A 14,906-nucleotide genomic window follows, 5' to 3' on the forward strand; every position below is an offset into this window, starting at 1 on the left:
TATTGGAATGTAATCAATAGTTAGTTAGTTTGGTTAAGAAGCTTCTATTTTTAGTTTGGTAGTTATTGTTAGTTAGCCATATATAGAAACTTCTATAAGTATGATTGTTGCCTTGTTAATGAAGTAACCATTCATTGAGAAACTCTCAACTCCTCACTTTACTCTTCTTCTCCTTCTATTTTCGTTAACAGATATGAAATGATAATGAAGAGAGAATTAATTCACGTGTGAAAAGGGATTTAATCCCCTTTATTGTGAGATGTAATTTATTCATAAAATGAAAAACAAATGGACTCATTAATCATTAGTATTAAAATGTACAATGTACAAAAAGAGAATATACAACGTTGAAAGGTACATATGATTAACATAAACATGTTTTGGAGGGAAAATTTTGATTGAGAGATTAACACGTGTTATGAGAGACATTTTTTGATTGAGAGATTGACACATGTCATAAGAGACATTTTTTTGTTATATAGGTAATAGATAGATTATGTTGTCTTTTAGTTTTGTTGTAAAAGTTATTTTCTTTATTATGATTTTTTTAAAAGTTAAATCTAATTAAATATACAATTAAGAAAGAAAAAGTGAGATCTATATAGTTTAATGTCTTCTCATTTGATTTGATACACTATTTTGTTATTAAAAGGATATTATATAAAGTAGGAAAATAATAAATGTATAAATTTATAAAATTATTGTAATTTATAAATATTCATGATATAGTTGTTACTCTATTTTTTATTCAAAATTCATAACACAACATTTATTATCTATTTTTATTAGTTATTTTGTAAAATAATTTCCACCTAAGACTTATTACCAAACCAAATGTCCCAAACAAATAAAAAAATTAAGGAAAATGGGTAGCCCAAACCTAACTAGGTAAGCTCAGCCCAATCATGCTTTTAATATAACTCGGACAATCTGAGCTATTAAATCTGGATTCAATAAAAAGTAGCTAATATGATGCTCAAACCTTATAAATTTTCAGGTTTTGGTGAACTAGCCTGATTAGGCCTGCTCGTTTTGACACATATATATACACCAAATGAATATTACGGCCAATCATAGTAAGGGAGAAGCCTAACTAAATGTCTTCATGAAAAACTATAACAAAGATAAAAAAAAATACAACTCAAAAGAAAAAGAGTCACCTCCTCCATAACATACATCAACTCCTCTACTATTTCTTCCATTACTAAGGTGTAGTTTATTATATCAAAACAATTGAAAAAAATTCATTTGACTTACTAAAGCTCCAATGAAATTTATGTAATAATAGAAAGATTCTTAATTTATTAAATATATTAAAAATATACACTTAACCTTCTAACACAATAACAAGTTTTTATATATTAAGATACAGGATCCAAAGACAAAACACATTAGAAATTTGATCGACAAGAGATACCCTATATATACACCAAAGACAGGATATTTTATTGTTTTTTAGTTATATTTAGATGAGCTAGTAGAGAAGTTCATGGCTTTATGTGTTACAACAACAAAATTATATGTAGTTAATCAAAATTGAACTTACTTATTATTTTATTTTAGATATTTAAATAAAAATATTTGTATTAATTTCCTTGTATCCCAACGAAAAAGCAAGTGTGAAAATATAGTCTTAATATTATCGTGAAATTTATTTAATATGAATATCCACTTTATGTTTTGTCAACCAAAGAAAAATTAATTTATTGTAGGTATTATTATAATTGATTTTAGATATTTAAATAAAAACAAATTTTATTAATTTCTTTGTTTCCTAAGAAAAAAACAAGTGTGGAAACAATTGTCTTACTATTATTATCCTGCATTTTATCTAGAATATTGAGATGAAAAAATAATAAATAGATTTTTAACAAGTGTGACCACTTTAGATTTTTTTCAAGACCAAATTTGTAAATTGAAAAATATTGAGATAAAAAATGAGTCTTTACTCTTATTTATTTTCAAAAAGGTTCATTCTACACTATCACTTCTTCGCTCTTCGAAACAGGTATTCTTTCGTCCACTCTCTATAATAACATTAGGGTTTCATTCCGTTCTTTTCTTCAATCAGTTAGGGTTTCATTATTTTCACTCCACACCACTTTCTTCACTATCTCCACATCTAGGGTTTCGTTATTTTCTTCAATTACTCATCTAAATCATTTTTCTTTGTTTCAATTGCATCAGTTTTTTTATCATTTCGGATCTGAAACACAAACACAAAGATAAATGGCGAACTTAGGTGGCGGTGCTGAAGCACACGCGCGGTTCAAGCAATACGAGTACAGAGCAAATTCCAGTTTAGTCCTTACAACCGACTCTCGCCCTCGCGACACTCATGAGCCCACGGGCGAGCCCGAGTCCCTCTGGGGTAAGATCGATCCGAGGAGCTTTGGTGACCGCGCTTATCGCGGTCGGCCACCTGAGTTGGATGAGAAGCTAGAGAAGGCTAAGAAGAAGAAGAAAAATAAGGAGCGTGATGCTAATTTCGCTGAGCCGAAGAGTAAAAGACGGAGACTTCAGGAAGAGAGTGTTTTAACTGCTACTGAGGATAGTGTTTATCAGCCAAAGACGAAGGAGACTAGTGCAGCTTATGAGGCTATGCTTGGTGTGATTGTGAAACAGCTTGGTGGCCAGCCGCCGAGTCTTTTAAGCGCGGCAGCTGATGAGATTCTTGCTGTGCTGAAGAATGATGCCATTCAGAATGCTGCCAAGAAGAAGGAAATTGAGAAGCTGCTGGATACCACTATGTCAGGGGGTGATTTCGATAATTTTGTTTCGATTGGGAAGCTTATTACTGATTACCAGGAAGGGGGAGATGATGCTGGTGCTGCTGGTTTTGCTGGGGCGGGGGATGGTGATGATGCTCTTGATGATGATGTTGGTGTTGCTGTTGAGTTTGAGGAGAACGAGGATGATGATGAGGAGAGTGATTTGGATATGGTTCAGGAGGATGAGGAGGATGATGATGATCTCGCGGAACCGAATGGTGCTGGTGGTATGCAGATGGGTGGTATTGATGATGAGGATATGGATGAAGGGAATGAGGGGATGAGCCTTAATGTGCAGGATATTGATGCGTATTGGCTTCAGAGGAAAATCTCTCAAGCTTTTGAGCAGCAAATTGATCCTCAACAATGCCAAGAACTTGCTGAAAAGGTGCTCAAGATTCTGGCTGAAGGAGATGATAGGGAAGTTGAGAGCAAGTTGTTGTTCGATCTTCAATACGAGAAGTTCAGCCTCATCAAGTTCCTGTTGCGGAACAGGCTGAAGATTGTATGGTGTACGCGTTTGGCGAGGGCTCAAGATCAGGAGGAAAGGGAACAAATTGAAGAGGAAATGAAGGGAACAGATCTGGAGCCAATTTTGGAGCAGTTGCATGCAACAAGGGCCTCTGCTAAGGAGAGGCAAAAGAATTTAGAGAAAAGTATTAGAGAAGAGGCACGGCGATTGAAGGATGATACAACTGGAGATGGGGACAAGGAAGGAAGGGACCGGGATAGGAGCAGGAGGGGAGTTGCTGATAGAGATGCAGAGAGTGGTTGGGTGAAGGGTCAGCGTCAAATGCTCGATCTTGATAATCTTGCTTTTCAACAAGGTAGTTTTTTCATGGCAAAAAAGAAGTGTGACCTTCCAAATGGGTCTTACCGGAATCTAAGCAAAGGTTATGAGGAAATCCATGTGCCGGCATTGAAGGCAAAACCACTAGGTGATGATGAGAAGCTTATAAAAATAGCTTCTATGCCTGATTGGGCACAACCAGCCTTCAAGGGTATGACACAGTTGAACAGGGTACAAAGCAAGGTTTATGACACTGCCCTCTTCAAGCCCGATAATCTTCTCCTCTGTGCTCCTACTGGAGCTGGAAAAACTAATGTTGCAGTTCTCACAATACTTCAACAGATTGCACTGCACAGAAATGCTGATGATGGTTCAATTGACCATGGTGCATATAAAATTGTGTATGTTGCGCCCATGAAAGCTCTTGTGGCTGAAGTTGTTGGTAATTTATCTAATCGTTTGCAGGATTATAATGTAAAAGTTAGGGAGCTCAGTGGAGATCAGTCACTAACTCGTCAACAGATAGAAGAGACTCAAATTATTGTGACAACTCCTGAAAAATGGGATATTATCACAAGAAAGTCAGGAGATCGTACTTATACACAACTTGTAAAACTTCTTATCATTGATGAGATCCATCTTCTGCATGATAATAGAGGACCTGTTCTTGAAAGTATTGTTGCTAGAACAGTACGGCAGATTGAAACCACAAAAGAGCATATTCGGTTGGTGGGATTGTCTGCTACTCTGCCTAATTATGAAGATGTAGCACTGTTTTTACGTGTTGATGTGACACAGGGGTTGTTTTATTTTGATAATAGTTACAGGCCCGTTCCTCTTTCTCAACAGTATATTGGAATCACAGTAAAGAAGCCGCTACAGAGGTTCCAGTTGATGAATGATATCTGTTATGAGAAAGTTATGGCTGTAGCTGGAAAACATCAAGTTCTTATCTTTGTTCATTCAAGGAAAGAAACTTCCAAAACAGCTAGAGCTATCAGAGATGCTGCACTTGCAAATGATACCCTTGGTAGGTTCCTTAAAGAAGATAGTGCAAGCCGAGAGATTCTTCACACTCATACTGATCTGGTGAAGAGCAACGATCTTAAAGATCTTCTGCCATATGGTTTTGCAATTCATCATGCTGGTATGACTAGGGCAGATCGCAACCTTGTTGAGGATCTCTTTGCTGATGGACATGTACAAGTTTTGGTATCCACTGCGACACTAGCTTGGGGTGTGAATCTCCCAGCTCATACGGTTATAATTAAAGGAACACAGATTTACAATCCTGAAAAGGGGGCCTGGACTGAACTAAGTCCTTTAGATGTGATGCAGATGCTGGGTCGTGCTGGTAGGCCCCAGTATGACTCATATGGCGAGGGAATAATTCTTACTGGCCATAGCGAGTTGCAGTATTACCTGTCTCTAATGAACCAGCAACTTCCTATTGAGAGTCAGTTTGTGTCCAAGCTGGCCGATCAGCTTAATGCAGAAATTGTTCTTGGCACTGTACAAAATGCTAGAGAAGCCTGCAATTGGATTGGGTACACTTACTTGTACATCCGTATGTTACGGAATCCTACACTTTATGGTTTAGCACCTGATGTTCTAACAAGAGATATAACATTGGAGGAAAGGAGGGCTGATTTGGTAAGCATCATACCACTTTAATTTATCATCCTATTATTACCTGAACTAAAAATATATATTATTTTTATTTACTATTATTATTTGAACTAAAAACTTATGATTGTCCTATTATTTGGTTTATTTATTATAACATTATTTTTGGGATGTTCCATTTCTGTATTAGGTTAATAGTGTTGTGATGGTAGATATTATCTAGTACCTGATGATAGTTGAATATGTTGGGGGAACTTATACTTAGATTTGAGTTCAGCGAAGGGCTTACAATGCAGTACTCTAGCATAGTTCTTGAGTATTTGAGTGTAGTCTTATTAGGTTGCCAAGTACCTTGGTTACTAATTGAGTCTCTATGGGTCATTGGACATCTATGCTATTCTCCCCTACACTTACAAGCAACAAGCATCTGAATAGCGCAGCAGAAGGGATATAACTTCGAAAATACTTTCTTATATGTCAATGAATGGGCGGCCCGACCCAGTGCACAGGGATCCCACCTAGCGAGGTTTGGAGGGGGTAAATGTAAACAGCCCTACCCTCGCAAGCAAAGAGTCTATTTCCAGGCTTATATCTTTAATGAACATGGCAGTTTTTACATGTTTGAGTTATGATTGACTTTTAATATGAATATGTTTTCTAGCGCTTTGAGTTCTGGAAACTAGTCTGTAGTCTCTTATCCTTGCAATCACAGGCCTGAGATTGGGCTATGATATGAAAGAAGCAAAATCTTAATGCCTGTGAAAATTGTGCACCCTAGTTAGAGGTTATTGATTAGTATTGTTTAAATAGTTGGTTTTTGTCCTTTGAATATTTTCTTAGATGGATTTAAAATGTTATTCAATGCAGAAGTTTCTGGATATGTATTGACAATTCAAACTGTCTTATATTGATATATCGGCTAACTATCTAATTTGAATCTCGCAGATTCACACGGCAGCAAGCATTTTAGACAGAAATAATTTGGTGAAGTATGATAGGAAGAGCGGATATTTTCAGGTCACTGACTTGGGTCGTATTGCAAGCTACTACTACATAACACATGGAACCATAGCCACGTATAATGAGCATTTGAAGCCTACAATGGGAGACATAGAGCTCTGTCGATTGTTTTCTCTAAGTGAGGAATTCAAGTATGTGACAGTAAGACAGGATGAGAAGATGGAGCTAGCAAAACTTTTGGACCGTGTTCCCATACCCATCAAGGAAAGTCTGGAAGAGCCAAGTGCCAAGATCAATGTTTTACTGCAAGCATACATTTCACAATTAAAGCTTGAAGGACTCTCACTGACATCTGATATGGTGTTTATAACTCAGGTTAAACTTCATTTCATACATTTTTTTTTACTCGTTACATATGCATATGATGGTTTTTTATGTCCTTTTACTGATTCTTGTATTTATTTCTGCATTTCAGAGTGCTGGACGCCTTATGCGAGCTCTTTTTGAGATTGTTTTGAAACGTGGTTGGGCGCAGTTGGCTGAAAAGGCTTTGAATTTATGCAAGATGGTGAGCAAGAGGATGTGGAGTGTCCAGACACCTCTTCGACAGTTCAATGGAATCCCAAGTGATATATTAACAAAGTTGGAGAAGAAAGATTTGGCCTGGGAAAGGTATTATGACCTTTCATCGCAAGAGATAGGTGAACTCATTCGTGCACCAAAGATGGGAAGAACCCTTCACAAATTTATCCATCAGTTTCCAAAACTAAACCTTGCTGCCCATGTGCAGCCAATTACTCGCTCAGTTTTGAGGGTTGAGCTCACGATAACTCCAGATTTTTCATGGGATGATCGAGTTCATGGATATGTTGAGCCGTTCTGGGTGATTGTGGAGGATAATGATGGCGAATATATTCTTCACCATGAATATTTTTTGTTGAAAAAGCAGTATATTGATGAGGATCACACACTGAATTTTACAGTGCCAATATATGAGCCTCTCCCACCTCAGTACTTTATCCGTGTTGTTTCAGATAGGTGGCTTGGATCACAAACTGTTTTACCTGTATCTTTCAGGCACCTAATCTTACCGGAAAAGTATCCTCCACCCACCGAATTATTGGATCTGCAACCACTGCCTGTGACTGCCTTAAGAAATCCATCATATGAAGCTCTCTATCAGGATTTTAAGCATTTTAATCCCGTTCAGACCCAGGTGTTCACAGTTCTGTATAATTCGGATGACAATGTCTTAGTTGCTGCTCCGACAGGGAGTGGCAAGACTATATGTGCAGAATTTGCTATTCTGAGGAATCATCAAAAAGGAGCTGATAATGTTATGCGTGTCGTATATATTGCACCCATTGAAGCTCTTGCCAAGGAAAGGTATCGTGATTGGGAGAGGAAATTTGGTGGTGGTCTTAAGTTGAGGGTGGTTGAATTGACTGGAGAAACAGCGACTGACTTGAAACTGCTTGAGAAAGGTCAGATTATCATCAGTACTCCAGAGAAATGGGATGCTTTATCCCGCCGCTGGAAACAGAGGAAACATGTTCAACAAGTTAGCCTTTTCATCATTGATGAGCTCCACTTAATTGGAGGTCAAGGAGGTCCTGTTGTGGAGGTTATTGTTTCCAGGATGAGGTATATTGCGAGTCAGGTTGAGAACAAGATTCGTATTGTGGCTTTGTCTACCTCTCTTGCAAATGCAAAAGATCTGGGAGAATGGATTGGAGCTACCTCCCATGGTCTTTTCAATTTTCCACCTGGTGTTCGTCCTGTGCCTTTGGAAATACACATTCAGGGTTTAGATATTGCTAACTTTGAGGCAAGGATGCAGGCAATGACCAAGCCAACTTACACTGCAATTGTTCAACATGCCAAGAATGGGAAACCGGCTCTCGTTTTTGTACCTACAAGAAAGCATGTGCGACTGACTGCTGTTGATCTGATTACCTACTCAGACAGTGGTGAGAAGCCATTTTTGTTGCGGTCCCTAGAAGAGCTTGAACCCTTCCTTGACAAGATTACTGATGAAATGTTGAAAGTCACTTTACGAGAAGGAGTGGGATATTTACACGAGGGTTTGAACAGTCTTGATCGTGACATTGTGACACAGCTCTTTGAAGCTGGCTGGATTCAGGTTTGTGTTTTGAGTAGTTCATTGTGCTGGGGAGTGACATTGTCAGCACATTTGGTAGTCGTGATGGGAACACAATACTATGATGGGCGGGAAAATGCACAGTCAGATTACCCTGTGACTGATCTTTTGCAAATGATGGGTCATGCCAGCCGGCCCTTGGTAGACCATTCTGGAAAGTGCGTCATCTTGTGTCATGCTCCTCGCAAAGAGTACTACAAGAAGTTTTTGTATGAAGCTTTCCCTGTTGAAAGCCATCTTCATCACTTCTTACATGATAATTTGAATGCTGAAATTGTTGCTGGAATAATTGAAAACAAGCAAGATGCCGTGGATTATCTTACATGGACATTCATGTACAGGCGGCTCACACAGAATCCAAACTATTACAATTTGCAAGGAGTTAGTCACAGGCATCTTTCTGATCATCTGTCAGAACTGGTGGAAAACACATTGAGTGATTTAGAATCGAGCAAGTGTGTTTCTATTGAGGATGACATGGACCTTTCTCCTCTCAATCTTGGTATGATAGCATCATACTATTACATCAGTTACACAACAATTGAACGGTTTTCATCATCTTTGACTCCAAAAACAAAAATGAAGGGTCTTTTGGAGATTCTATCTTCAGCTTCTGAGTATGCTCATCTTCCAATACGACCTGGGGAGGAAGAGACGGTTCGTAGGTTAATTAATCACCAGAGGTTTTCCTTTGACAACCCCAAAGTGACAGACCCACATGTTAAAGCTAATGCATTGCTTCAGGCCCACTTCTCAAGGCAATTTGTAGGTGGGAACCTTGCATTGGACCAGCGAGAGGTGCTTCTTTCTGCAAATAGACTGCTTCAGGCAATGGTTGATGTAATTTCAAGCAATGGTTGGCTGAGCTTGGCTCTTCTTGCTATGGAAGTTAGTCAAATGGTGACACAGGGAATGTGGGAACGTGACTCCATGCTGCTGCAGCTTCCTCACTTCACAAAGGATTTGGCTAAGAGATGCCAGGAGAACCCAGGGAAGGGTATAGAAACTGTGTTCGATTTATTAGAGATGGAGGATGATGAAAGGCGTGACTTGTTGGGCATGTCAGATCATCAGTTGTTGGATATTGCCCGCTTTTGCAACCGTTTCCCTAATATTGATTTGTCATATGAGGTGCTGGAAAGTGACAATGTGCAAGCTGGGGATGATGTCACCATACAAGTCACTCTTGAGCGTGATCTCGAGGGGAAAACAGAAGTAGGATCTGTTGATGCTCCCAGGTATCCGAAGGCGAAGGAGGAAGGATGGTGGCTTGTTGTTGGTGATACTAAAAGCAACTTGCTGCTTGCCATTAAAAGGGTTTCACTGCAGAGGAAGTTAAAAGCAAAACTGGAATTCGCTGCTCCTGCTGATGCTGGAAAGAAATCATATGTCCTCTATTTCATGTGTGATTCATACTTGGGTTGTGATCAGGAGTATGGTTTCACCCTTGATGTCAATGAAGCAGCTGGTGACGATGATAGTGGCAGAGACTGAAAAGGTAGTGTTTTGTTCTCCTCATGTATAATTTCTTTGGCAAATCAATTTATTAATTTTCTTAAATAATATACTCCCCAACATGATCTGACAAGATTTTAGGGGTATATAAGATGTTGATTTTTTGTTGTTGAGACTGTGATGTGTTGGATAGATTAAAATCAACTTCTGGTGGTAGGCTGGTAGCTATGATGTGCCATGTGCTGTGACAAATCATTAAATATTCTTATGCAACATCCCTTTGTGTAACTGCTGAACAGCATTTATAATAAGTCTGAACATCTGTTTTTACATCTTGATTTCATAAAATGCATCATTGTTACTCATGTTCAACATCAACATGTTTAAGTCTTTCCTACCAAGATATCCATCATTTTATGATAACTTTTTCTAACATGTAAGATGTCTTCTTTTTACATACACTGCCATTATTGGGACCATATCTTATTTCCCACAATATTGTGCCACTCCATGTGCCATGGGATGTGATTGGTCAGAAAAATACTTAATAATTAAATTTTTAACTTCAATATATTTTTTCAACCAATCATAACTTATAGCACATGGAGTGACACAAAATGTGGGACAAAATATATGTTCCCGTCATTATTTATGTCTGTCATGACACTAAATTGACTGATTGTTGGATTCCAAACATACCTCCTTTTAGTAAGTTGGAGATACTTTCATTAGCAATTAGCCTATATTATGGAAATTAAATCTGCCAATTAGTTTTTCCTTATGTTTTCTCTTCTTTCATCATCACTCCATGGCATATACAACAAAAGTAGCATTGCAATACCTCACTGCCAAAATGTAATTGATTAATGACCTTGTTATTTGTCACTATCTTGTACATGCAGTTTCATGATTGTCAAGTTTTGGTGAACTAATGGTGCCCAGCTTTTGGATGCTATTTCTGCTGTCAGATTTTCTCAGGAGAACAGAGATTGGAGTTGGAACTTTATTAAATTTTGTATTACTCAAACTCTGCCGTTGCTAAACATTTCTAGCTTTTAAATTCATGACATGTAATTAAAAGCTGAAAGGGGCTTACTTTTTAACTCTTCAGGGTCTATTCCTTTCTTATGGATACATCATTCTGGTAGGTTCATTTCTTTTAGCCCACTAGTAATGCTGCTATATTAAATAGCTCATGATGAACCATCTAACTTTGAAAGAAGATAGTTGTAGTTTGCTTGCAAGGTAACTTCACCTAAGGATTGAACTATAACTATATCAAAAGACAATTTATTTTCCTTGAAATGGAGATTATCTACTTTTATTATTAGCTAAAATTATTGAACCTTATGCACATGTATGGAAATCAGTACAATTTGTGCAAGTGATTTCATCATTTTCATGTACATTTATTCTTCAATGGATTTGTGGTTAATGGTCAGGGGTTCACATCTTTTATGTCCCAAAATGTATGGTCTGCGTTGAATGTAAAAAATAGAATTGTGTAAAAGCATTGACGGAAAATTTGTCACAACTTTATTTTCACCTATTATACTCTATACAGGCGAGAAGCAAAGAAAGATAACCAATGTTACACAAAATCAGATTTTAGCACATATTTAGTAGAATCTGTGCTTGCCATAATTATAGACAGTAGGTACAACTTTTTACATTCACTTTGCCATAATTATAAACCCCTTCAATTCATTATTTTCCTAGGATTTGTTTGCAGTTTGAGTTTGAGAGTGGAAGGAAGAGAAAATGAAAGATTGGAAGTTATTAACTACCTTTATGAAATAACTATCTTTTTCTGCTTCAAAATCCAAGTCAAATGGACCTTTACTAGTCATAATCCCATCACCCACTAGTATCATATGTGCATGAGATTACCATAAGGGTTGAGAAACAAATTAGAAACACACATGAAGATGAATGGCTATAGAAACAAATAGGTTTTTAGATAAAAGAGGAAGTAGCATCATTAATCTTGGAATCCAGACAACACATATCATAACATATATAGAAGTGAATGAACCATATGTCCACATAGTACTTAAACAATTCCTTCATTTAATGTTACATGGAATTTGGTATTACTTGAACATAGATATAGACAAAGTCTATTGTGCCAAAGCACTTGTGTTGTAGACAAGAAGTACACCTCCAGCAAGAAGACCAGCTAGAGTTACAGCCCAGATAGCCAACCCAGTCGCACCTGCATTGTTATAAATCACAAATATATTCTCAATAGTTAGATTTTAATTTTGATCACTTTTATATCATTTTTTAATTTATGAGTATTGGCATCATTTATAATACATTAATGATTTCTTCAATGTCAAATTTAAGGTATTAAAATTTGTTACCTCCAGCATAGACATCACCGGTTGGAGACCATTCCTCAGGGGTGTAGATAGGACTATAAATAAAGCAAATGTAACATCAATTAGCTGGATTAAATGCATAACCAAATGATCTTAGGTAAGAAGAGAAAATGTGGTTTTATGTGCATCTCTGTAGTATTACTTGTTATACAGTAGTAAAGATTTATATATAACTAGTATATTATCTATCATTCATTAGTATTACTTTTTTTTTGAAAAAACAATAATGATTAAAAAATGAACAATGAATAATGAACTGACGAGATATAAAACTATTACATATATTATCTTTTTTTCTTTTTCATAACCCACAACTTAACTAATCTGATATCAAGGAATGCTAATAAAGGTTTGTCCCCAAAACTAGTTTCTATCTATGAGTTTGTAGTTAATTGTTACTATGAGCAAGTAGTTTATAGTTTATACTGTGAATGTAGTTAAAAGCTTATTGAATAAGTAGTTGATTGAATTTGAACAAGGGTTATTGGATATTATTAATAGCAAAGGTAGTTGTCATTTGTTATATTGCTTGATTGATTAATTGGTTGTTTAGTTATTTATTATCCAATTACTTAGAGAGTCAATTAATTATAAACATATTTGCTTATAATTATTAATATTATTGTCTGCTCTCACCATATTTGAAAATAATAAAGAAAATTTATAATCTATTTGAATTTAAGGTAATTCATTTAGTTTGATATAATTTTAAAGAGTGAAATTAATATATAAATTATTGAAGAGGAAGTATCATCTTAGCCTAAGAGGAAGAACTAATAAAGCTTTTATAGTTTGTTAAATGACTATAGTAGTTCATTCACTAAATTAAGACTGAAGAAATTACAAGATAACGTTTATGTCATCACTATCTGAAAAATAAGGAGAAAATTAGTCATGGAATTTGAAAGATGTTACTTACCTGTACCCATCAACATTAGCACCGTATTTGTCCACATACTGGTATACCCCCTTTCCCTGAATTGAAAAGTTCAAAATTAATAGGCTTAGTTCTTTATATTTTTATTTTGTTTTGAAGAAAAAAGCAAATAATTTAGTAATATCCGTAAAACTTTGGGTATAGTCTCAATTAGTTAAGCAATAGCCATATATAGCTAATATATGCTTTCTCAACAATTAAATTTTATGGGTACCTAATTATTTAACCCACTAGAGTAATGTCTAATATTAAGAAGAGATTGTAAATGTCAAGACTCTGAAACTAGAAAGTAAAAACTTTAGGCAAAATTGTTAAATTGGTTTGTTTAGGTTCTATTTAGTACTTAGATTCCCAATAAGTCATTACTTTGAGATAAAAAAGATTTGCCTAATTTGTCCATTGTTTCTCTCTCTCTAAATTATACCATTAAAATGAGTTTAAATTATCTAAAGAACCCTCATGGAATCAATTTACAAAATAGAAGATAACTATTTTTGTAAGAAAAAACCTATAAGAACTTAACATGGAAAAAATTCAGTGGTAACTAATTAAAATATTTCACCAAAGAATTCAATAGCTATATACTATTACTATAAAGTTTTTTTATACATTCAATATAACATTTATCATTTAAATATATTATTTTTACTTAAGAGATAATAATAATAATAACTAACATACCAATAGTTTCCTACATACAAAACAGTTATATTATCACTCCATAATCTATTTTCTCTAACGAAAAACTTATAAGACCGTTTACTATAATATAATAATGACATACTGTTCCTTTCCTTCCAGATGCATCAACTCCATCCCTCAAGTTCATGCCACCACCAATTCCTGCACTCATTCACATTTTCTTAATCAAAATATCAATTCAAAAGTTAAAAGAATTGTAAGCAAAAATATGCTATCCTTTAAGAAAATAATTTAAAAAGTATTACAATCACTAAACTACTCATAATTGATATTTATTGCATATGGAAATCATTGCTTACATATATGAGAAAAAATATATGCATTAGCAGTATAAAAGTTTTATATATTGTTAGTTTATTATCTATAATTCGTTTTTAGTTATTATTCACTTTTCAAAAAAAGTAAGACAGATGAATGATAAATGATATATTGAATGTATATAAATCTTCACGCAGATTGCGCATAAATAATAATATTTGATAATTTTGAGTTGAAAAGTGGTTCCTAACCAAGAGGCTTGTCAGTCTTGATCTTCTTGATACCACTAGCCACAATTTTGAAGGAAGAAGAAGTCCTTGCAATTGTGGGAACCCCTCTCACTAAGGGTTTCTGAGCAGTGAATGGAATTGGCTTTAGGCTCAATGAAGATGCCATTTCAATTGACACTTGTAGAGTTACAATTGTTTGTTTTACAACTTCTTCACTGTTATGTTAGGAACAAAAATAAGGTTGTGTTGCCTCATAATAGTAATGATAGTAGGGTTTAGTGATTATTGTTGTGACACGTGGTATGGAATTTGTGGTAGAGGTGAGGATATGGTGTTGAAAACATTATCTAGATCATATCAAATTATCATCACTCGTTTCATACTTTCATACCCATATTGATGCAAGAAATGTGTATATTCCTTCCTTCTTTGAAATTGTAAAAGAAAAAACGCAAAATAATGCATGGAAAATATGAGTGATAACGGTTGAGGCAAGAGAATATGAATCACTCACCCCTAATCTTAATTTTTAGAATAAATTATATTGATATCTTTAAGTTTTAGTAAAATAATATATATTACCTTTCCATTTTTTTATTTTTACATAAATCATCCTTAATTATATATATGTT

General features: G+C 35.4%; 2 protein-coding genes across 3 annotated transcripts; one reads left to right on the forward strand and one right to left on the reverse strand.

Annotated features, from left to right (window-relative positions):
* Window positions 1,970-11,090, forward strand: LOC109348031 (DExH-box ATP-dependent RNA helicase DExH12-like). Of its 2 annotated transcripts, none has more exons than XM_019588215.1 (5): window positions 1,970-2,009; window positions 2,191-5,214; window positions 6,133-6,522; window positions 6,623-9,806; window positions 10,666-11,090. In XM_019588215.1, exons 2-4 carry the CDS (start codon window positions 2,230-2,232, stop codon window positions 9,800-9,802), a joined length of 6,555 nt encoding a protein of 2,184 aa, XP_019443760.1. In that variant the 5' UTR covers window positions 1,970-2,009; window positions 2,191-2,229; the 3' UTR covers window positions 9,803-9,806; window positions 10,666-11,090. The 2 variants fall into 2 exon arrangements, with proteins under 2 accessions (XP_019443760.1, XP_019443761.1); XM_019588216.1 differs by having other exon boundaries at window positions 1,991-2,008; window positions 2,187-5,214.
* On the reverse strand, window positions 11,755-14,517 carry LOC109348032 (photosystem II 10 kDa polypeptide, chloroplastic-like). Its single transcript, XM_019588217.1, has 5 exons — window positions 14,296-14,517; window positions 13,869-13,927; window positions 13,067-13,122; window positions 12,130-12,182; window positions 11,755-11,978 (listed from the first exon to the last, which is right to left on the reverse strand). Exons 1-5 carry the CDS (start codon window positions 14,438-14,440, stop codon window positions 11,884-11,886), a joined length of 408 nt encoding a protein of 135 aa, XP_019443762.1. The 5' UTR covers window positions 14,441-14,517; the 3' UTR covers window positions 11,755-11,883.

The sequence above is a fragment of the Lupinus angustifolius genome, chromosome LG05 (assembly GCF_001865875.1).
Source record: "Lupinus angustifolius cultivar Tanjil chromosome LG05, LupAngTanjil_v1.0, whole genome shotgun sequence".
NCBI classification, from domain to species: Eukaryota; Viridiplantae; Streptophyta; class Magnoliopsida; order Fabales; family Fabaceae; genus Lupinus; species Lupinus angustifolius.